At 51.4% G+C, this 23,464-nt stretch overlaps 2 protein-coding genes across 4 annotated transcripts; one reads left to right on the top strand and one right to left on the bottom strand.

The window, feature by feature from the left end:
- The first annotated feature begins 266 nt into the window (after window positions 1–266).
- Window positions 267–21,379, top strand: CFAP144 (cilia and flagella associated protein 144). Of its 3 annotated transcripts, XR_014805198.1 has the most exons (6): window positions 267–464; window positions 4,044–4,103; window positions 6,055–6,158; window positions 10,323–12,019; window positions 16,401–16,580; window positions 17,262–21,379. XR_014805198.1 is itself a non-coding variant. In XM_003128082.5 (4 exons), exons 1-4 carry the CDS (start codon window positions 332–334, stop codon window positions 10,431–10,433), a joined length of 408 nt encoding a protein of 135 aa, XP_003128130.1. In that variant the 5' UTR covers window positions 267–331; the 3' UTR covers window positions 10,434–13,808. The 3 variants fall into 3 exon arrangements, 2 of the variants coding, with proteins under 2 accessions (XP_003128130.1, XP_003128131.2); XM_003128082.5 differs by lacking the exons at window positions 16,401–16,580; window positions 17,262–21,379 and having other exon boundaries at window positions 10,323–13,808; XM_003128083.5 differs by lacking the exons at window positions 10,323–12,019; window positions 16,401–16,580; window positions 17,262–21,379 and adding an exon at window positions 6,781–7,576.
- Window positions 15,615–23,435, bottom strand: EBNA1BP2 (EBNA1 binding protein 2). The gene is made up of 9 exons (XM_003128081.5): window positions 23,185–23,435; window positions 23,019–23,102; window positions 22,647–22,816; window positions 21,709–21,832; window positions 20,286–20,375; window positions 18,060–18,135; window positions 17,755–17,848; window positions 15,972–16,134; window positions 15,615–15,808 (listed from the first exon to the last, which is right to left on the bottom strand). The coding sequence occupies exons 1-9, from the start codon at window positions 23,248–23,250 to the stop codon at window positions 15,752–15,754; spliced, it is 924 nt and encodes a 307-aa protein (XP_003128129.1). The 5' UTR covers window positions 23,251–23,435; the 3' UTR covers window positions 15,615–15,751.
- Window positions 23,436–23,464: the final 29 nt, after the last annotated feature.

Genomic DNA, 23,464 nt, shown 5'->3' with positions numbered 1-23,464 from the left:
CCAGTCCTAAGCCCATGACCTCTGTAGCCAGTCCCTGGACTGCAAGTCCTCTTCTTTCCAGCAGCTATTCTGTAACAAGGATAGGTGCTGAGAAGCTGGGAAGGTGAGGGGAGCGGCCACCGTGGGCGGGGTGAGGGTTAAAAGATTTGGGGAGGGGGGATGGGAGGCAGGAGTGAGGGCTAAGGGAGGCGGGTAACCGAGCACGCGCGCGTTGCCTGGAGACCGCTTCGGACTCTGTTGCCTGGAGACAGCCTTTGCCTGGCACCAGATGAGCTCCAGAGGCCGGCAGTGAGAGGGGGCGATACTGACCAGACGCAGCACCGGCGGGGCCATGGCTGGACGCCAGAAGGAGAAGGTGATCAGAGACGAGGTCCACCAGAACCAGATCCTGCGAGAACTGTACCTCAAAGAGCTACGAACCCAGATACTCTACACTCAGTATCACGTGAATCCACTCCGCAAGGGTGAGGGGCGCTGCGGGATGGAGGAAGGGAAAAGGGGCGTCCCCTGAAGGGCAGGAGGAGTCCGCAGGGGTGCAGGGCGGGGTGCTGGGCAGAGCACAGCCCAAGACGCCTCTTCTGACCTTGCCTCGCTTCATAGCCGTCAGGAACTACGACTTTGGGGTTGGCGAGGGCTCTCACCCCACATCTCATCAAATATGTTAGAGATATTAAAATGCATCAGTGTCACAATTAGACAGTGTTTTATTGTGAAAAAAATTTGAAAGTCTTTTATAGTATTGCTTTTGAAATATTTTGCAGGGTTTTACGGGGTTTTTGTGTGTGTGTGTGTGTTTTGGTTTGTTGTTAATAAGTTAAAGGTTTTTTTCAGGCTGCTAATACTGTCTTAAGATCTTCGGAAAGCTCAAGAGGGGAGTTCCCATCGTGGCTCAGCGCAAATGAATCTGACTAGAATCCATGAGGACGCAGGTTCAATTCCTGGCCTCTCTCAGTGGGTTAAGGATCCAGCCTGGCCATGAGCTGTGATGAAGGTCACGGACGCTGCTCATTGCTGTGGCTCTGGTGTAGGCTGGCAGCTACAGCTCCCATTCAACCCCCTAGCCTGGGAACCTCCATATGCCAAGACAATAAAAAAGAAAGAAAGAAAGAAAGCAGATTCAAGGTCCATCCCTGATAAAGGGCCTCTCCCCCACTCTTCTCACTTGGCACATTCCTGGGGCAGTTGCATCTGGTCCTGTACCATCGGCTCCTCCTGAATGCCACAGAGTCTCAAATGGAGCCCCAGACCCAAGCCCTCAGCCGCCTCCTGGCTCCCTTCCTCTGGACAACCCGTAGGTACCTCAGACTCCCCCATGCAGAAAACTAGGCTCATTTCACACCCCGACCAGCAACTACCTGAGAGTATCTCGGTTTAGCCACAGGCAGCAGAACCATTCTCTCTTCCCAGTTAGAAGCCAGGGAGCCACTCCTCCGTCTCTCCCTCCCTCCACGCAGCTGAGCAGGCACAGTCCTGTTGCTTCCCCAACATTTCTCTCACCTGATGGGTCCATGTTCCTGCCTCAGTGGGAAACTCCCTCCTGCACGGGGAGGCTTCCCTATCTCGCCTCCCTGGTCTCTGCCCCCTCCCTCCATCCTCATTCCCAAGCCTCAGTTGGTCTGACAGGTTCCTAACTACCTCTTTCCCTCCAGGCCCAGCCCTCCCACCTTCCCTCACAGCTGGCCAGAGCTGCACCCAAGGGCATTTGAGCCTCCAGTCCCTCTGGCAATCCCCAGTGGCCCCACAGCTCCTGAGCTGAGGTTCACCTGACCAGTACAGAAGGCTCCTGTGGATCTGGCTCTGCGGCCAGCCCGCTCCATCCCAACGCCCCTCTTCACCCGAATACTGTTCCCTTAATAAATATTCTCGTGCCTATTCTGCACCAGCCACAGGTTCTTTTCTATCGCACCGTATCTAAATACATGGATTTCCTAAACTGCCATGCCATCCCCTCCTCTGCACTCTCATAAACATTGTTCTATCGTCCTGAACTTCTCCAATTCTGGTCCTGATTAACTGTAATCCACTGCAGCCCCCCTAAGTAAAGAAAATATAGTGTCATTTTTAAAATTGGAATTTGCATAGAGTTAAGGTGACATGCTTAGATATACATATTCTTAGAGGCGATGTTTAAATAGACTTACACATGTGCACAGGGAAATGCACAGCTAAGCAGCATATCCACCTCCTCCCATACTTAATTTGTGTCATGGGCAGTGAAAGTGCAGGAAATGTAGTGTCTTCATTTTGCCTATAACTAAGCCGGCTTTCCCCTGGACCCCTCAGAGGAAAACAAATTAACGTCCCATTCTGTTTAAACTTGGCCCTTTTCAACAATTTCAAGAATCCCTTCAAGCCACGTTCAGGCTTCCTAGGGAAAGTGCTGGTCTCCCAGAGCACATCCCTTGGGCGCATGATTAACATGATTCATTGGGGAATTCCCGCGGCGGTGCAGCAGAAACAAACCCCACTGGTATCCATGAGGATGTGGGTTCAATCCCTGGCCTCGCTCAGTGGGCTAAGGATCCGGTGTTGCTGTGAGCTGCAGTGTAGGCTGCAGATGTGGCTTGGATCCTGCGTTGCTGTGGCTGCAGCATAGGCTGGCAGCTGCAGCTCCAATTCAACCCCTAGCCTGGGAACTTCCATATGTCACTGGTGCAGCCCTAAAAAGACAAATATATATATATATATATATATATATATATATATATATATATATATATATATATATATATATATGATTCACTGGGATTAAGTGAGGAAATAGTAGAGCTTGTTTACACTTATGGAAAAAGAAAGAGGGAGCAGTTTCTCAGGGCTACCTGAGATGCGCCTTCTGGGCTTAAGTCCTAATTTTGCCCCAAATAAACTAACTCTCAACTTTCAAAAAAAAAAAAAAGAAAGAAGTGATGCTTTGTTAATACAGTGGCAATAGTACACAGATACTGTATAAACAGACATTTAGAGAAGTTTTTCACTGGTGAGGCTTTAGGAGAAAACGCTTAGATTCCTTTTGGCCTCTGCTCATTTACTGCTGCCCTGCACCCAGCTCTCTGCACTTGAGTTACTCGGCCTCTCGATGCTTCCCTAACTCTCACCAAGCTCACTCTTGGATCCTTCCCATGTATCTCCACACAGCAAGGTTATTCAGGACTCTGCCCTCACGCATCTCCTTAGAGACAACCCCCACCCCCCGCGCTACATCCCATCATCAACATGGATTTACCCATCTAACCTGTTTATTGCTCTGCATCTCATTTATATTTGCCTGATATTATATGTAAGTTTATTGAATGTCACCACAAATAGAGTGGAAGTTCAGGGAGGACGGGACCTTCTCTGTCGGGTTTGCAGCCCCCTCTCGGCTACAGCAGGAATTACGGGCGGAAGAGATGTCTCTGGACCCGACACCTCTTATACCACGTGGCCTCCTGCGGATATAACACGGTCTCTGGCTGCATCGCTGTAGACCAGGGCTGTCCGAGAGAACACTCCCTGACCATGAAAATGCTCTCCATCTGTCTTGCACGAAATGGGAACCGGGAGCCACATAGGGCTGTTGACCACTTGAAATGTGGCTGGTGGGACAGAGGAATGAATTTTCAATTGTATAACATTTTAACTATTCGAATTCAAGTCACCATATGTGGTGGGTGGCCCCCATACAGGACAGTACCTCTCAGATTGCAAGGTCCTTGAAGGTCTTGTTTCCTAGTGCCCAGCACAATATCTGACACGTGACATTCAAAAATGCTGAATGGGTGTCCAGCCTAGGGTAGGTCTTAAAGGAGCCAGGGAGATCCTGCGGCATATGGAAGATCCCCTGACGATCAGAGCTACAGCTACTGACCTACACCGCAGCCACAGCAACACGGGATCCGACCTACACCACAGCTGATACAACGCCGGATCCTTAACCCATGCAGCGAGGCCAGGGATTGAACCCTCACCTTCATGGATAGCAGGCAGGTTCGTTACCACTGAGCCATGACGGGAACTCCAAGATTACTGTTTTGACTTGAACCTGTGATACTGTTTCTCTCTAGTTCATACAATCGCCAGAAAGCCCATGTCTTGGCATGACAACCTGGAGGAACCTGAAGATGGTAAGTCTGGGGTTTGAGAAGCACTGATACAGAGCCCAGAGAGGCAGATGGCTGGGAGACCCTCGGGGTACTGTCTCCTCCGGGCGAGCCTCGCTCCTCTGCGTGATCATCTGAAAACTGGACTCGTGATGACGAAGCTCACAAGAGACCGACACCCTCAAACAAACAGGCAGTGTATCAGCTGTCAGGCCAGATAACACGATCCTAATGCCCTGACACTGCCTTCATTCCTCCCTTCAGTGCGCAGCCGTGACAGGCGCAGGTGCTACAGTCCCACCGACTGAATTCAAATCCTGGCTCTGCCGCTCATCAGCTGTGGGACTTTGGGCAAACTTTTTCATCTCTCTGAGCCCATCTCAAGAGCACTGTAAGGATTAAACAAAATAGTGCGAGTGCTTCGAACAGCATCTGGTACGTGGTGATCAGGACCAGCTCCTTTGATCATTTTCATTATTGCCACGTAATAGTCACTAGGATGGGGTCACACATCTCACACCACAGTCAAGGAGACGGATAAGGAAATACACAAGTAAGCAGCGGGCAAGGTTGGGATGGCAGCCGCACGGAAGACAGGGGCCCAAAGCAGGCAGTGGAGTTCTGGGCCGTCTTCTTGGAGGAGGTGATAATAGGGGGAGGTGATGGAGTATGGCAGGTGTAGAAGAATGTGGAAGATCATTCCAAGTTATGAGGAAAAGCACAGAAATAAGATGTGAGTAGTTTGGCATGGCTGCGAGACACGGGTGGATGGGGCCACATGGGGGGATGAGGGAAGGGAGATATTTGATGGGACGCTTAACCCTCCCGGCAAGCTCTCCTCCTTCCCCTCCACCCCCTTGGAGTGAGTTTGATAGCGGCAGGATGTAGGATTCCTGTAGGAGGGAAGTGGGGGCGGGGGAGGAGCGAGGCGCTCTCAGCATCGTAGAGACAGACAGGTGAGTAGGCCAACAGAGACCAAGCCGAGGAAGCAGGTGGAGGCACCGGCCTGGGCCTGGCTGGAGTCCGGGGCGGGCGCTGGGGCCTCGTAGCAGTAAGGACAACATCAGGCGGTGAGGGTTCTACACACCAGGCGGGCGTTCGCTTCTAGTCACCTTGTACCCGGGATAAGCCCCGCCCAGGGCCAGGTCCTTCCGCGAGCTCCCATCATTTAATGCTCAGACCCCTCGCTGGGGCCGTTATCTTCCTCCCACTCTACAGAGTGGCGTGGCGGCCAGAGAAGTTAACCCCCGTGTCACGTTAGTGGAAGGACGGGATGTCTGAGTACAAGCCTGCGTCTTCCCTTGTCAGACTGCCTCCCTCAAACGGAGACGTGACAGGCAGGGTAGACTGGAAATGAAGTTTAAGTCCTTAAGCCGGGTACTCACATGTATACCTGGTATTGGCAGCCATACCTATTTCAATACAAAGGATTTGGCCTTGTTTCTTTCAGCCCCATTGCTCACTCTCTCTGCTGCATGACATTGCCCAGACTCGCTCACGCCCCAGGGCCTTTGCTCTTGCTGCCTGCAGCGTACCTCTCCTCTGCCTCTCAGGGCTGGCTCCTGCGAGGCATCCGGGGAGGTCTCCCCTCACCATCCTAAGCAGCCCCCCTGCCTCCACGCCCCCTTGCCTGTCCCTTCTTCCGTTTGCATCACTGTCCGCCACCGTCTGGTTTGTTTTCATACTTGCATATTGTGTCCCTGTCCCCCACCTACACCGCGAGCTTCAGGACGGCAGGACCATGTCCGTCTCACTCTGCTCCACCTCCAGCGCCCAAACAGTGCCAGCACAGAGTTTGTGCCCAACCAGTGTTCGTTGAGAGATGAGAGGAGGAACCAGACACGAGGGGCCCGAGGCTTAGGCAAGCTCTGGGGCTGCGCGCTCTGCCTCTAAGGGCAGATGTGGCAGCATCGGGCCCAGGATCTCTCAGTGGTCCCAAGGCCTGACTCCTTCGTAACTCATGCCTGTCTCCCAGCCAGGTTTCTAAATCTCATTCACCACGCCGCCCAGGGACCAAGGAAGAAGTACCCGGAGACGCAGACTGAAAGCCAAGAGATTGGATGGGACTCAGAGCCCTTGGTAAGTGTGGCTCCCTCACTTAGAAGCTCAGAGGCTGTCCAGTGGTGCCTGAGAGAACAGAGCTTAGGAGTTCCTGTTGTGGCTCAGCAGTAACAAACCTGACTCGTATCCATGAGGACGTGGGTTCGCTCCCTGGCCTCGCTCAGTGGGTTAAAGGATCTGGCATGGCTGCAAACTGTGGTGTAGGTCACAGAGGTGGTTCGGATCCCTTGGGGCTGTGACTGTGGTGTAGGCCAGCAGCTACAGCTCTGATTTGACCCCTAGCCTGGGAACCTCCATATGCTGGAGGTGTGGCCCTAAAAAATAAGACCAAAAAAAAAAAAAAAAAGAGAGAGAGAGAGAGAGACAGAGAACAGAGCATGGAGCCGACTGCCTGGGCTTGAACTCGGGCTGCCACGCATTAGCGGTGTGACCCCGGTAAGTGACCGAGCACTTTGGTGACTTGGTTCCTCCTGGTCCAACGAAGCTATCAGAGCCCTTGTCAGATTGTTCGGAGGATTCAGTGAGGCGGTGTTTGTCAGGTGCTCCGAACAGCGCCTGGCACATGGTGAATGCTGGGGAGGTGCAGACTAAGGAAAGCGTGCTGGTGACAGCCAGCCTGCGTCTCCTCTCGTATTCATAGGTGGTCTCAGGCATGTACGTCCCTTACATCTACAAATCTTGTCCCTTTCTCTGGAAAACGGCAACGACAGGAACGGTACTCACATTAACCGGAAGCACCCCGAAGTGCGAGCCGCCCGGGAAATGGGGTCTTCAGCACACGTCTCCTTGCATGACCGAGGGCTTCTGTGCCTGAGGAAGGAAAGCATGAGTTTGAACAAACAACTTGAACAGCGTCCCAGCACACTTGTCTTTTAACTCAGATTATGTCTTTCCTCACACAGAGGGTTTTTAATTGGGGGAGGGGGCGGGCATACCCATGGCCTTTGGAAGTTCCAGGGCCAGGGGTCAAACCCACACCACAGCCGGGACCTGCGCCACCGCTGTGGCAACGCTGCATGAACCCGCTGTGCCACCGGGAACGTCCAGATTTTAATTTTTAAGTAGTCGAAAGCACCGGTCTTTTCCATTATGATTTCGTACCTTGCTTCAGAAAAGCTTCAACATCCAGAGTTACAGAACAACCAACTGCGCTTCTATATATCCTCCTACGTTGCGGTCGTCAACATTTGGCTTCGAGTCGGTCTGTCTATTTCGTGGAAGATGTGAGGTTGGGGACGCCGCTCCTCGGCTATGTCAGAACGTCCTTCCTTACCCCGAAGTCACCAAGGTCTTAAAAAAAGCAATAATAGGAGCTCCCGTGTGGTTTCACTGGTTAAGGATCCAGAACTGTCAAAGCAGGAACTTCCACATGCCCCAGGTGCCGCCAATAATAATAATAACTAATTGATTAAAAATAAAATGTGTGAAGGCACGGACCTTGCATACCCTCTGTCTTTACATCTGCGGCCCTGCAGCAGCCTCCTGGCCCCCAGGCGTCACTCCTTGGGGAAGTCCCACTCCCCCTTCATGACAGCCCAGGAGTCACCTCTTCCGTGACACCCGTTAAGACACTTCTGCCCCCACATCCCGCTGTGCTTCTTTAGCACCATGAGTCCCTGCTACTGCAGCAGGCAACTCATCAACACAGCGATGTAACACGGCAGCCCTGGAGCTAGACCTGAGTTCAAATCCCCAGCTCCAACTCCACCACTCTCTAGCTCTGTGAACATAACCCCCCCCCTTTTTTTTTTTTTTGCTTTTTAGGGCAGCCCATGAGGCATATGGAGGTTCCCAGGTTAGGGGTTGAATCAGAGCTACAGCTGCCAGCCTACCCCACAGCCACAGCAAGAAGGGATCTGAGCCATGTCTGTGACCTATACCACAGCTCACGGCAATGCCGGATCCTTAACCCACTGAGCAAGGCCAGGGATCGAACCTGCATCCTCGTGGATACTAATTGGGTTCATCACCACTGAGCCACAATGGGGACTCCTGAACTTAACCTCTTTTAATTTCCATTTATCTGTCTCAAAATCAGGATAATAATATCCATACTTGAAGGTTTATCGTGAGTAACTGAGACATATATAAACCGCTTAGGATGATACCCAGCACATCATAAGTGCTCAGTAAATTCAGGCTACTCTGATGCTGAAGAGGAAGAACAGACATGAGGGCACATGGCCCAACTGAGGACCAAGCAGGTGCTTCTCCCGGCGCTTTGGCTTAATCCTTGTTGTCTTAATGTGCGGAGTCATTCTCTACTCTGCTCTCCTCCCAAGAACTCCCCATACCCTGTGGTCCTTATATTTCTACTACAGGGTCCTGACTCTCTCACTGTTTTATACAACTCCAGCTGGGTGTGTGACTACAGCATAGAGATTGGAATCTGGCTCAGTGAGTCGGTTTTACCAGTGAAGAGTGCAAATTGCTGCTCTTTTGCAACAGCTCCTCATCGGATATGGGTATCACCTTGGAGGAGGAGACTTGGGGAGATGGAGAGGCTTCCAGTGGAAACCCCCACCCCTTACCCAAAGGAGGACTGAGTCAGAGGGAGAGGCACGGCTGGACAGCAGGGGAAGAGCTAAATGCTCAATGGCAAAAGGAAGAGGATGGATGGGGGTGGGGCATCTAATATATGCGAATAAGGGAATGGAGAAGGGGCTTGTGGACAAAGAAGGGCCGAGCAAAAAAATACACTCCAAGTTAGATAACCAAGCCACTTAGAAAAATATTGCAAAGTACGAGTAATTTTTTTAACATTTTTCTTTCCATGGCTGTACCTGTGGCATGAGGCAGTTTCCAGGCTAGGGGCCAAATCGACCTGCTCTGCAGCGTGTGGCAATGCTTAATCCACCGAGCAAGGTCAGGGACTGAATCCACATCCTCACAGACACTATGTCAGGTTCTTAAGCCGCTGAGCCACAAAGGGAACTCCTGCAAAGCACAAGTAATTTGACTCACTCTTCTTCATTTTCTTGAAGAGTAAAAGCCTGGGAGTTCCTGTCATGGCTCAGCGGAAACAAATCTGACTAGCATCCATGAGGACGCAGGTCCCATCCCTGGCCTCGCTCAGCAAGTTAGGGATCCAGCATTGCCATGAGTTCTGGTGTAGGTTGCAGACTCAGCTCGGATCTGGAGTTGCTGTGGCTGTGGTCTAGGCTGGTGGCTACAGCTCCAATTCTGACCCCTAGCCTGGGAACTTCCATATGCTGCAAGTGCAGCCCTAAAACAACCAAAAAAAAAAAAAAGGAAAGGCCTGCCTCCCATGGGTACAAAGTACAAAGTGTAGGGGTGGAAATGTTACATCTTTGACCAGCACATCTCATAGGAGTGAGAAGTGAGACCAAGCTTGCAGCCCCGCCCTGCTGGGACTCCCCTCGTCCTTGCAGACTGACTGTGTGGTCCCCAGATCCCTCGTCACTATAGAGTTGCAGAGGGTCTGGAAATGTGCCGAGCCTCCTCATCACTATAAACCTGGGGGCGAGGCCATCCATGGCGCAGGTGGCACAATAAGAAAGCGCACCCAGATGACGTTAGATGCAGGTGTTATGCGACCATAAAAGGGAATTAAGCTGGAATTTCAGAGTGACGTGGTTGGAGGTGGAAGAGGCTTGATCAGCCCCAACTTAACTTAGGGCTCCGTAATCCCCCTCGCAGGACCTTCCCTTGCGCAGGGAAAACCCCTAAACTGGGACACTGTGGAAACCACACTCCATGGATACCACTCCGCCTCTGGTCTCCTGGCAACATTTACTGAAAGATTATCCTTTAAGTTAATTGCACCGTGTAGCTTCTGTGAGATGTGTGTGCTCCAGGGCTCACTCGTCCTCAGTTCTCTGTGTAGCTCCTTCAACAAGAGCCATTCTTTCACTCAGCAAATATGCATGGAGCCGGGTATGTCCTGGATGCTGTTCCAGGTGCTGGGGACACAGACAGAGTAGCGCGTACCCTCATGGAGCTTCCATGCTAGTGTGGGGAAGGGTCCACAGGCCGCCAGGGGCCCAGGGAAGGGCAGCGCCGCCAGTCTGCGAGCCGATTCTCATGCCATCTGCAGGTCTTTTGATGTAAATGTCCTGGTCATTTCGGAAACTGGGGCCTGATTCAAGCCCGGGGCCCTGCAAACCCAGGTCTTCCCCCTTCCCACAGGCTTCTTTCTGACACCTGCCTCCCCCTCTCTAGGTCAACCCGGCACGTGATGACCGCAGGCTGAACCACTTCCGGGTCTACAATGACATCACCCTGTACAAGGCCAAAATGTGGAGCTTGGGAGAAAAAGATCGCCACAAATAGGACGTCAGCAGTGCCGGCAGTCCTTGTCCGGAACGCCCGAAGTCTCTGCTCCCCAGATAAATCCAGATTGTCAAAGCCTGGCTCTGACACATCCTATCCTGGATCTCACATGTCTCCTTCCGCCCTCGTCCGCTGGTTCCGATTCTTAATCCTATAAACGAGTGGGAGAATTCCAGTTAAAGACGGCCCACTACGTGCCTTCCAGACCCCGATAAAGGAAAATAAATGAATTTTTTAAAGGTATGAACCCACAACAGAGAAAACAGAGAGAAACATGAGCAACCAAGGCACGTTTAGAAGGTGGAGAGATGACGGAAGGGGTGGAGGAAAATGCGAAACACGAGCCCAGTGGGGCACCTCTGGGCATAGAGCCCCCCCTCCCGGAGCTCTGGAGAGAGGTCAGGACTCTGGAGGGTGGGGAGGACACCGGACATGGGCGCTGGGAAGTGAGCTGCAGGAAGAGTCACCCACACACCCCAGCACCAGGCATGTAACATCTCCCAAGCTGGAGGCTTACTCTTGGAGAAGTGGGAAAAGCCCAGGGTTCAGGGACACTAAGCAGACATGGGATGGGAGAGAGATGGGAGACTGAAGACAGTCCGGGAGCATCTGGGAAAGGAAGAGAGAACGCCTCGCCCATATATGCCGAATTTGCACCCTGGGTTTGGCGCTGGAGGGCTCCTTTCTAGGAAAACGAAAACAGCTGTAAAGACAAGACCCCCATGGCCTTGTCTGGTGGCTCAGTGGTTAAGGATCCAGGGTTGCTTCTGCTGTGCCTTGGGTCGCTGCTGTGGCAAGGGTTCGATCCCTGGCCCTGGAACTTCTGCATACTGTGGGCTCAGCCAAAGAGGGAAAAAAAGACCCCCAGATGGTACTACCTGAAGGTCCGGGAAAGAAACAGCCAGGGAACTGCAGGCTGCTGGGAGAGCTGCTCACACAGGGAAGAGCAAGGATGCTCTGTGCACCCACCCCGACTCCCCTGTGCTCTGTGTCTCTCCCATTTGGCTGTTCCTGAGTTATGCTCTGAAAGGTGAGGCCACAAACTGCTGAGGTCACTCCTGCTTTGGGCACCAGACAGGATTAAGTGGAAGCCTGCAAACCTGAGTGGCCTCACGCTGGCAAACATCTTTATACAATAAATGATGAGCCAGCTGAATTATGAATGACCACATCGAATCTAGACGTGTACCAGTATCTCATACTCTTTCAATCATTTTGCTACAAAGGATCCACGGTCAATGACCAGGGGGTGACCTGTGATATCACTGAAAGATCTGGTCTCTGTCCTGGTTCCTGACAGAGCTCCTAAATGCCCAGCAATGTCCTAAGTGACAGGGGTGGTAGGACATCTTTTGTTCTAATGAGGTGACCCTTAGCAGCTTCTAGACAGTTCCAGGATGGGGGCTGCTCCCCAGAAGACCAAGCCTTGCTTTGAAACTTGCAACTTTCAGCCCCACCACCCAATTTCTGGGGAGAGAAGAGGCGCTCGAGATCGAGTCAACCACCAATGGCCAACAATCTGGCCCATCATGCTGGAGGGAAATCTCCATAAAATTCCTAGAGTGCAGGGTTTGGAGAGCTTCCAGGTAAGTGAACCCAGCAGGGTGCTGGGAGGGTGGCAGGCCTGAAGAGGGACAGAGGCTCTGTGCACCCTACACACACACCTGTAGCAAATTTTGTCAAAATTTATTGAGATGGCTTGGCATGATCTCAGCAAGCAGGTCGTTTTTATGGTCCTGCGCTCCTAAGCAAAGTGCAAAGTTGCAAAGTAACAGCTTTCTCTTTTTGGGGGGGTGGGGGGGTGGTACAATGTTGGGAAGGAGGTGAAAGCAGAAGAAAGACGGTTGCTGTTTCAAGGTACAGACCTGCAAGCGCACAGGACCACTTGCCGAGCAAACAATTTTGTGATGAAAAAGAATCCGGGACTTAATCTATTTGAAAAATTATACCAGATCATAAAATCAGGCTCACATCTCTGCACATCAACTCATCTACTTCTGATGCCCTCCTCAAAGATACCAGACTTGTGATGATGGATGAATTTTTACATTTTGTCAGAGTAGAAGAAAATGGGAAGAAAAAAAAAAAAGTAAAAATGTTTACTTAGTAGACCAAAATTTAAAATAGTAAGAAACCCATCTTTGGTTTCTTTATAAAAATCAGTGCATGCCTCCTTCTTCTTGTACAACCTGATAAGGAGCAAACGTCTTTCCTATGTCTTGGCAAACTGCTTTACTTTTCTAAAAAGTCTGAATTCACTCCCGACACTTCATCACTTGTACTTTGAATGCCACGAAACATCTCCAAGAGTCCCTTTAATGTGAAGTTTGCTGCCAGTGTCACTACCCTGACACCACCAGCCTCTCCGTCATTTCCCTCCTATGCTGCTAAGTGCACGTCCACTGTTGCTCTGGCTGCATATCTGTCTAGTCTCTAGAACAGCAGCCGCGTCACTGGTTCCCCTGCCACCTGTTTCTCCCAGAACTCCATATCTGTTCTATTCAATTTTCCTTCCAACCTCTTCACGTTTCCTTTTCTCTGTGGTACTTTTGTCTCTGTTGGTCAATTCTCTCTTTTCATTATCTACATTTTTGTAAAATGCCATGTGGGTTTATCACCGGAGATGAGGCGGCCACACAGCTGTACCCTTTGTCACCTGTGCGTGAGTAACAGATGAGCAGAGACCAATCACCCACATACATCAAAAGTGATTTTTTGGTCACCAATCATGATGTATCTTTTATGCAGTGGTTTATGGAGCTGCAGTCAAGTTTCTACTCTGTGCAATTACTGGGTTAATGGCATTTTGTAACTGAAATGTGAAGAGTGTTGTTGAGAAACTGCTGTTCCAACTGCACTTGCACAACTCAAGTCCGTGCACACAGGCCCTGAGCAAAGCAAGAACCCCCTGGACTTGGTAATGAGAACTGCTAGCTCCTGCCTACCTTTCAGTGCATGCAACTGCATTTGAAATCAACACGAGGGCTAATACCGCTTGCAGCCTGATTACTACTTTAAGGGATGGCATGGTAAGAGGAAGGGAGGAGTTCCACAATGTGCACCTCTGGAATTAAGGGAAATTAGTCCATTTACTACAAAAAGGGAGGGAGGGATGGAGGGAGGGAAAGAGAAAGGGAAGGAAGGAAGGAGGAGAAAGCTTTCAAGACCTTTAAAAGTTCTCCAGTCACTAACACGCCTTTGCCCACCAGTGTGAATTGCTCTCAACTTGTTTTCCTTTCTTAAAATTCAGTTATGTCCCAAACATAATTCAAAGTCTCTGAGCTGAGGGTCCTTACTGGAATTACATTACCCCATTCACTACTGTTGTACAGTTGCCAAAATAGGTCAGAGTAAAACACTGGGGTCTTCTGAAAACATGATCTGTTTGCTCTGAATTTTGTTCATTAGAACTAGTACACAAAAACTAAATTCAGGGAGTTCCCTTCACCGCTCAGCAGTTAACAACTAGGATCCATGAGGATGCAAGTTCCATCCCTGGCCTCGCTCAGTGGGTTAAGGATCGGGTGTTGCCATGACCTGTGTCTTGGATCCTGAAGCTGTGGCTGTGGCGTAGGCCAGCAGCTACAGCTCCAATTCAACCCCTGGCCTGGAAACTTCTATATGTCACAGATGTGGCCCTAAAAAGCAAAAAAAAAAAAAACAAAAACAAAAAAACAAAAAAACAAAAAAAAAAAAAAAAACAAAACTAAATTCATTCTTTTCGGTCTACAATTTCAGTATCATTCATTATGAAACCAGAGAGAACCTTTTTTTAATGTACGATGCTACAAGGAACCAAAGCGAAAATGAGTTTTTCTGCCAATAAACAGTGCTCAGGTATCTGTGGCCTCCTTGACAGATGGTTTTGAAACCGGACTAGAGGGAAGGCTGGTACGCTGCCGTCCCTTTCCACTTTTCAAGACGGGGGGAGCCCAACATGTAACTCAAGGCTGACAGGAACCCCTCGACTTTCACACAACTCACTTCACATGGCCTGCCCACCACATCTAACCTGTGCTCAGCTCCCAGCCAGCACTGGGGAACTCTCGACTATGTCCCACTGCTCCAGCAGGCAGACAGTTAGGCATGAGCAGAAAAGGGGGGCATGGGGCCAGCTGGCAGAAAACCATATGTCATGCAAACAGCAGGGTCCACGGGTGGACAGAGAAAAGCCAGAACCGTCACACTGACAGGAAACCGTACCTTCTGGGGTGATAAGGGCCCTGAGGGCAGACAAAGAAGGTGGAAAAGGGTGTGAATCTCCGATGTTCAGATGTACCCTGCTGCTCACTGTGCCTTCGTTACAGTAAAATCAGCTGTGCAGGTAAGAACAGCCATCATACACCGACACCGCGACCCTTTCGATAAAAAGACAAAAATCCCCTCTCCTTTCGGGAAGGTGAAGCTGGGATGAAAATTAAGGAATATGACCCCCAACCCCACCTTCCCAGCGAACATCCCGCCCATACAATTAGATGCCCGGTATAACCGGTGTGCCAAAAAACGCAGGGCAGCTGCCCGCCTCTCCTTAAGAGGTCTATTTATCCCCTAAATAAATCCTCAATTTTCTTTCTCAATGTCCGTCTCGTTTGGTTCCCAGGCTAGGGGTCCAATTGGAGCTGTAGCCGCAGGCCTACGCCACAGCCACGGCAACTTGGGATCCGAGCCTCCTCTTCGACCTACACCACAGCTCACGGCAACGCCGGATCCTTAGCCCACTGAGCGAGGCCAGGGATCGACCCCTCGTCCTGGAACTCCATCGCTGGTGAATTCCTTCTGCTCTGAGACAAGAACCTCTGCTTAGGGACCACCACCACAGTTCCAAAGACATGAAGGAAAGCCTCCCCACCCAGCAAAGAAATCCCACGCAGGTGTACACTCTCACTCCACAGCAGGCGGCACTCTAGCATTTACAGACATTAACTCAAGGCTGACGGGACCCCTCCTGGGTTTGTTTATCATGTCTACAGAAAGGCAACAAAGCACGGAAAACTCAGCTTGCCCCTCGTCACAGTGCAAGGAAGCCGCAGAGCGAGGGGTCAGGCCCAGCGGTCCGGCCCGGGTCCATCTTCTCGACGTTCACACTACTCAGGTGTTGACGATGGATCACCGGCAGTGTTATTTAATATGTAAGGGTCACGTCTACATCTTTAGTCCTGAGTTTTTAACCAAGAACACAGATTTCTTCCAAAAACTTTTCTTTCATTTATCGAAGGAATTTTTACAACAAGAAACCAACAGAAGGAGTCCAACTGTACAGTGAAAGCCCAAGTCTCCACCCCTTTCTCCTGGTCTCTCCATATAAACGCGCTCTTTACTCAGCGGCTTCTGTTCTTGCTCTTCATTTTCTCCCGTGTCCGCTTTCCAGGTCTCTTCTGCAGAAAAAGAAACAGCACGGTGAGGTGAGGGCAGCTGGCCTTCCGCCCCGGGGCCGGGACAGAGGGAAGGAGGGGAGCACCTGCGGGGCGGGTGGGGAGGAGGCAGCCCCGGCCCCTCGGTGATCGCCCCGGCCCCTGGCCGATCCCCCGGCCCACTTACATTTGACCCTTTCTTTCCAGGCCTCTTGAGGCCCTTGCCGTGAGCGGTCCTGGCCCGGAAGCTGGACACATCGTCATAGCTCTCGCGAGTATTCCACTTGGAGCCTTTCTTCTTCCCACCGTAACCAAACTTCTGGTTTTTATAGCGTCGTTTGGCATTGGGCCTGCAACAAAGGGGTCTTACAGGTTACCCTCAGCTCTGCAAATCCTGATGGACTCACCTGCAACACCCTCCGCTCCCGGTCTGTAATCAAGGCCCCTCAGCACGCGTGTTGCCCAAATCTCACTCTCGGCCCTCTGTCTGCTCCTCACATTCCCCGGCCAGCTGGCCTATTTACTGTTTCAGCCACCAGAGCAGGCAAACAAAGCAACAAGCAGGAAAAAACCCAGATACACCACGTGGCTCCCCACTTATCTTTTCAATTTACAGGTTTTAAATTTCTCGGAATCACCCTGTTGTGTCTCTCCCTCTCCATAAACATGGCTAACGTCTAGCCGTCACCCATTTGAAAACCGGTCATCCCACGGAGTCGCCACCCAGCGTACGCAAAGCCACACGTCATCTCCCTTCCGACGGGTTTCACCTCCCGGATCTATGCGCTAACTTGAGGTCGGTGGTCCTGCCAGCCACTCAGCCACCCAGGTCAGGAACCTGGGGTTGGCCTTGATTCTTCTTCTTTCACTGTCCACACTCAACGCAATAACCGAGTCCTGCTAATCTAACCGCTTGGCTATTCCTTTCAATCCATCTTCTCTTCTCTGCCTCCACGACCACTTTCGGATCATTATCCTTGATCTCTGGACTTTTCTGACAGCGCCTGGTCAATTTCCCTGCCTGCCTCACTTACACAAATGCCTCCAGTGTTTATACAAGTACCACTGTAACATTTAAAGCATGAATATGACCAGCTCACTGTTTTGAGAAAGGCCAGCATCTCCCCACTGACTGCTGGATACAGCCCAAGCTCCTCACAGGGCCAACAAACACTACCCTGTACTCAGCCCAGGCCCCCGGCTACAACCCAGCACTCCTAGCCTCACCCTGTACCCCCCACCCCCGTGACAGTCAACGCTGGCCGTGCCTCACACGCAAACCTGCTGTTCTCATCTCTATGCTTTTGCTCATCAGGGTCTTCATTCTTCCTAAAACCCACACATCTCTCTTGTTTGCCTCGTCAATTCCTACTCATCCTTTAGGCTGAGCCCAGGTGGACCCTCCTCCAAGAGAGCCATCCCCTGACCCTGACCCCAGCCCGAATTTCTAAAATGCGCTTCCATTTTACTCCCTCAGCGCCTCGATCACCGCGGGTACTGGGTTATACTGAAATGACCGCTTCCCCAGGACGAGTGTCCAGAAACACAGAGATAAACTAACGAGACCACTAATAACAGCCAACGTCATCTCTTTTAATCCCCCTGACATTGCTCGGCACTGACAGTTTGCTCCCTTTCATGGACGAGGTAATTAACATTTAAAAGATGAAGGAACTTGCTCCAAGCGACCCTCCTAATGGGCAGCAGAGTCCAGACCGGCACCCCAGGTCTGCACTGCCAGACATCACATGGCGGCACGAGGAGTCAGCGTCTACCAAGCACCCACTTAAAATTCGCCAGATCCTGAAAGCACCTCACTTTAACCTTCAAAGACAGATGTGGCTGAACGGGCCCATCACAGGGCCTGTAAGTCTGTCCACAGGCAAAGCCGCACTCTCTCTCTACCCCGAGGCCGCTCCTGGGCAGGGCCCCGCACACACCACCGCCAAGACAGAACCGAACACACGTACCCCCTCTTCATCTGCTGGCCCTTGGCTCCGTCCTTCGTGCTCCGCGCAACAGGCTTCTGATCTCCCTCGAGGAAGTCCAGCTTGTCAGAGAAGCCTGGGAGTGAAGAAGACCTCCGATCAGCACCGTCACGTTTTAAGAAAAGATTAAATTTCCAAAGAGGGATGTGATGGAATCCGTGTTGGGAGGCACACCCTGTCTCCCACACTCTTCCCAAACCTTCCGTCCAGGCTCCAGAGCCCCACCTGTCTGTGAGGCCTTGCAGGTACCCCCGCTCCCCTGCATCCCTAGGAGAGCATGTGCTCACCTTTCTGGTACTTCTTGATGGCGCTCATCATGTGGGCTTTCTCCCGCTGCCGCTTCTGAAGGACCTCTGTTTGCACCTGGACGTGGACACGGGATGTTAGACCCACTCCTGGGCAGCACTGCAGGCGCCTCCGTTCTCCCAGTGACTGGGCTGGGGCAACGGCACCACTCCTGAACATCGACTCCGCGCCACAACCACGCTAAGGCTCTGGGTGTCTTCTCTATATGTCGCTTCAACAATCCGGTGAAGTAGAGGCACAGAGAGGTTACATAACTTGGCTGAGTCACACAGCGAGAAACGTGCGGAGCTAAATAAAATTCACACCCGGGGGCAATCTGCACTCTTATCCCCTGCCACAACCTGCCTACGAAACCACGCAAACCATGTCTATGCCAACATCCAATTCTCCCACTATTTATACTGGGGCAGATTAAATATCTAACTTACTGAGGGTAGGCATGAAAGTGTGAACAGAGAAAACAATCTCCCCTCAAACCAGAAAAAAAAAGTTCTTAAGGACAAAAGGAGAGGCTTCAACTCCAAGGTAGGGTTTTCCAGCTCAGTCTGGACAGGATCACGCTCCGTCAGGGGGAAAGCCTGTCCTGAGCACTGTCGAAGGCCTGACATCCTCCCACCCGCTACCGCCACCAGCACACTCCCCGCCAAGATGTGACAACAAAAAAATGTCTCCAGACATCACCACGTGGTCCCTGGTGAGCAAAACTCTCCCCCAGTAAGAAAGAGAGCCCGGCGGTTTCCTCAAATTAGAACCCTGGGGCTGGCAGGTCCGATTAAGTTCTTCTTTGCTCTTGGCAATTATTTTATGTTAAACCCATGGCCCAGGTCTCCGAGTTGATCTCAACCATCCACAACCACGTCCATCCACTAGACCCACAGATGCCCTCGTGCAGAGCCCAGCACGCTCTTCGGCTCACTCCGTGCTGCTGAGGGGCCGTCCGTGCCATGACTCAACGAGCGGACGTCAGCCCAGCGCCCGGACCACAAGTGTTTATGTCCAAAATGCTGGCAAAGTCTTAGCACCCAGGTTCATCCTCCAAACACACTTTTCTTCCCACAGCCCCCTATTTAATTCCGGGCATCGTCCTTCTCAGGTGACCACGAAATAAATAAGAAAATCAAGAGAAGTTTCAAGGAGGAGTTGCCACTGTGGCTCAGCAGGGTCAGAACCCGACACAGTGTCTGTGAGGATGTGGGTTTGATCCCTGGCCTCACTCAACGGGTTAAGGACCCAGCATGGCCGTGAGCTGTGGCACAGGTTGCAGATGTGGCTCAGATCCAGCATGGCTGTGGCTGTGGCGGAGGCCGGCAGCTGCAGCTCCGATTCACCCCGAGCTGGGGAACTTCCATATGCTGCAGGTGCAGCCATAAAAAGAAAAGAGGGAAAAAAAGAGTTTCATGGTATGCCTTCCGGTTTTACACTGAAATTCAGCCACAGTTCAAACATACTGGTGTCACTTTTTTCTCTGACCGGATAACAATCAATAACATGACGGATTCCTCCAAGGACTTTACAATCACCTAGGCCAGTGGTCACCAAACCAGGGTGTGTACTGGAAACATTTGAGGAGCTTCACGGGAAAGGAAGGAAAATGCGCAAATTCCCAGAGATTCTGAAGCCTAGAAATCCATTTTGAAAAGTTTCCCCAGGAGTTCCTGTCATGGCTCAGCAGTTAAAGAATCTGACTAGCATCCAGGAGGACGCAGGTTTGATCCCCGACCTCACTCAGTGGGTTAAGGATCTGGCATTGCCATGAGCTGTGGTGTAGGTCGCAGATGCGGCTTGGATCCCACGTTGCTGTGGCTGCGGTGTAGGCTGGCAGCTACAGCTCCCATTTGACCCTTAACCTGGGAACCTCCATATGCCGCATAAAAAAGAAACAGCATAAAAAAGAATTTTAAAAAACCAAAAGAAAGAAAGAAAAGTTTCCCCAGGTGACTGTGCTGTGAGGTCAGGTTTCAAAACCACTGATCTGGATGCAACCCTTCACTGCACAGCTATGCAAACTGCAGCCCAGAGAGGTGCACGACTCACCCGGAGTGACCACCCTTCCTCTGGGGACACGCAGGTGTCCAGGAGGGACCAGGCTCATGGACACCGGCACACACACCACTGTGAGGTAGTAAACACGCGACAGAAACATGCTCGGCAATCTGGCTGACAAACACCCTTGGCCCCATCCCATCCGTGCCCGTTTTCCTTCCCACCTTCTTTCCGTATTTCCTGAGTGCTCGCAGTTGCTTAGCCTTTTCTGACTTCTCCATGGCCGCCTGTTTAGCCTGCAGCTTCTGTCGAATCTAAAACAGAAAATGTTGTCCACTCACGTTATTTGAAAACGAGATGACGGCTGCTTAGAGTGCGCCGCGGCAGAGACCAGGCAATGCCAGTTCTGCAAGCTGTAAGGCTCAAAAGAACCTTGTAAATCATCTATTTCCAGCCCTGTGCTTCACACCCGAGGACAAGACGGTCCAAGGGGTAACCACTTTGTCCCAGACACCGAAAGTCTCAGCCTTGGAGCCAGAACTTCAAAGCAACGGTCCTACCCCCAGCGTGCTGTTTGATCCACTAAACAAAACAGCCCGCCTGCTACTGTGCCAGGAAAGAAGACTTCTCTCCACTCATACTGTCTACAAACTGTGGTTAAACTGGTGTGTGGCCTCAGCCCCCGTGCTCAATACACCACATACACAATAAAACCTCAAACAGCTATCAGGTACCTGGCGGTCTGCATTAAACATACGCATTTTAGTTAAAGGATGAGCAGCTGTCAGTTTGAATGAGATCGGTCTGCGCTCACCTCCAGATTAGCTCCCCCGAGTACCACAGAGACAGGAGCTCCCCCAAATCCAGCTTGAGACCCGAGGGAACTATTTAAGTGTATCTTGGGTTAGGGGTTGGTAATTTTCTTCCTCCCAAAGTTGAGTGGGGAACCGAGATCTACCTAACTCCAAATTACACCAAATCTGAGCTGTATATTAATCCCTCATTTTATCAAAGATAAAACTGAGGCCCAGAAAAAAGTTAACTGTCTACAAGTTACAGCCCGGCTCCCCAAGGAAAGGGCAGGAAAGAACTACTGTCGTTCACAGAGAACAGGCCTGTGGTTGTGGGATCAGCAGTTGCAAACTGTTATACAAAGTGGGTAAACCACAGGGTCCTATTGTAGAGCACAGGGAACTATACGCAGCATCCAGTAATAAACCGCAATGGAAAAGAATATGAAAATGTGCAACTGAGTCACTTCGCTGTACACAACACTGTAAATCGACTGTACTTAAATAAAACAAACCAAGAAAAAAAAGAACTGCTGTCTTTGCCACACACTATGCCATGACCGTGCCAGCCAGGAAACGCAAAAGGCCATCTTTACCTCAGGGACCGCACTTCTTCAAGGACCTTCCTCCCCTTTCCTAACTGTTTAACCTAGAAAAAAAGTCATCCTTGTATGTATCCAGTCGGTGGTCAACGGCATGAATCTGAAGTAGATAACAGATCATTTTCCTCTGACAAGTGGCTCCCTATTAATGGACTTAGGCCTGTGTTCATTTAAATACTAAATGAAATAAGCCAGCTGAGTGCACTTAAGCACAAAGCCTCAGTTTCCCAGAGAACACCTTCCCTGTTTCTCACCTTCTGCATCTGCTGATCGGTCTTGGCCATCTCTGCAAAATAGTCCGTGGGCCGCTTGGTAGGGACTTTGAGCTGATGGAGGCGGGGCAGTACCGCAAGCACTGCTGCCTGGGCCTGACGGTAGCTGAAGATACAGGACCAAGTGTGAGAGGCTAAGGGAGAGAGACCTGAAATCCTCCCCACTGTCTCTCATGAGTCACCTAAGGTCAGAGAGCCTCTCAACACCTGAGCTGCACCAGCAAGAACACACATGCAAACAGAAACAGCAATAAAACCTCACTAACTTTTTAGGAGAAATTTAGATGTACACTCTTTTTAAAGGGGGTGGGGATGAAGACTGTTACATTTGGATGGATGGGCAATGGGATCCTGCCATGTAGCACAGGGAACTATATCCAATCCCTTGTGATGGATCAGGATGGAGGATAACATGAGAAACAGAATTTCTATGCATGTCTAACAGGGTCACCTTGCTGTACAGAAGAAATTGGCAGAACATTGTAAATCAACTATATTATAAACAAATGCACAAATAAATAAAGGGGGTGGGGAGGACTGCTAAAAAGAAATTAGCCGTTTGAGAACGACCACTTTAGAAGAACCCATCAATTTACGAATTCCAATTACATATTCTTATTAAGTCACTAAAAAAAGCCCACAGGGACCGCCCATAAGGAAATTCTTATTCTAAAATCAATTGCACACACACAAAAAACTTTAAAACTGAATATCTGAACACACTGGACTTTAAGCTGTGACTGCTGGACCAAGGGGCTCTTCTCTCAACCAGGGAGACTCTCCTAGCTCTTTGGTCCAAAGAAGCCCTCCTCCCGGCTCCCAGGGTTAGGAAATCCCTACTGGCTCACGGCCTCCCCCCTCCTCACTCTCCAGCACGTTCTCGGGGACCCACAACCTCTGCCACTTGAAAACAGACGTACAAGCTCATCTCACGCTGGAAGTCGTCTTCTGGATCAACAGCTTTCGGATCCTTGCTCTGGGAGGCTGACTGAGGGGCAGTGACTTCCGGCACCGGACCCAGGGTCACGTCGAGCCTTTCAACCCACTCCAGATCCCGCTTAAATTCGCCCAGACACTGCTTCAGGCCATTCTAGGAAATCCAGACACGAAGCTCACAGGGAGGAAACAGGCCAACAAACCAAGCGTTAGCCCTCGAGACCCCGACAGGTCGTGGACCCCCCTGGCAATGCGCAGGCTGCGTCTTCTCTGGGACTAGAACGCAGTCTCCCGGGCACAACCGTGCCTCGTGCGCACCCCACGCCCAGCCCCTCCCGCCCGGCGCCCGAGCTCACCACGTCGTTCACGGCCTTCTTCGGCCCCTCTAACACCACGTTGAGGCCTGGCTTCAAGAGGCCCCGGGAAAACGCGTCCTGCAACTACAGGCACGACCGGCAGTCAGTACCGGAGAACCAGGACCCCTCTCCCGTGCGCAGCCCAGCAAGCTCGGCGGACACCTACCTCTCGGTCGGTGACCAGAGAGTCATCAGAATCGGAATCCGAACCTGAGAGCGGGGGAGTATCCATCTCGCAAAGCGCACGTCCACACCCGCCGGAGGAGGCAGCGGAGCCCTAGGTCTCCGCGGCTACAAAAGGGTGCCCCTCGCCGCCGCCGCCGCCTCCGGCTGTCCGGCCGCTGCCCGCCCACCGCAGCTCCACGTGTATCCGAACACCACCAGGGCCCTCAACTCCCCGCCGCCACTCAACCCTCTGAGCGGGACTTCCGCTTCCGGCCGAAGAC

Source organism: Sus scrofa, chromosome 6 (genome assembly GCF_054392235.1).
Source record: "Sus scrofa isolate SSC_HxYL_T2T_F1_AM1 chromosome 6, Sscrofa_HxYL_maternal_Yorkshire_Landrace_v2.0, whole genome shotgun sequence".
In the NCBI taxonomy this organism is placed as follows: Eukaryota; Metazoa; Chordata; class Mammalia; order Artiodactyla; family Suidae; genus Sus; species Sus scrofa.
This window is presented reverse-complemented; position numbering and strand designations above follow the sequence as displayed.

Bases quoted from the DNA above. Each gene is read 5' to 3' on its own strand.
- EBNA1BP2 (XM_003128081.5), bottom strand. From the start codon at position 23,250: ATGGATACTCCCCCGCTCTCAGGTTCGGATTCCGATTCTGATGACTCT. The intron at 23,103-23,184 runs GTAGGTGTCCGC...TCGTGCCTGTAG, and splicing joins CTCTGGTCACCGACCGAGAG to TTGCAGGACGCGTTTTCCCG. The intron at 16,135-17,754 runs GTACGTGTGTTC...CCTTTGTTGCAG, and splicing joins GGCCAGCAGATGAAGAGGGG to GCCCAATGCCAAACGACGCT.
- CFAP144 (XM_003128083.5), top strand. From the start codon at position 332: ATGGCTGGACGCCAGAAGGAGAAGGTGATCAGAGACGAGGTCCACCAG. The intron at 465-4,043 runs GTGAGGGGCGCT...GTTTCTCTCTAG, and splicing joins CGTGAATCCACTCCGCAAGG to TTCATACAATCGCCAGAAAG. The intron at 4,104-6,054 runs GTAAGTCTGGGG...CCTGTCTCCCAG, and splicing joins CCTGGAGGAACCTGAAGATG to CCAGGTTTCTAAATCTCATT.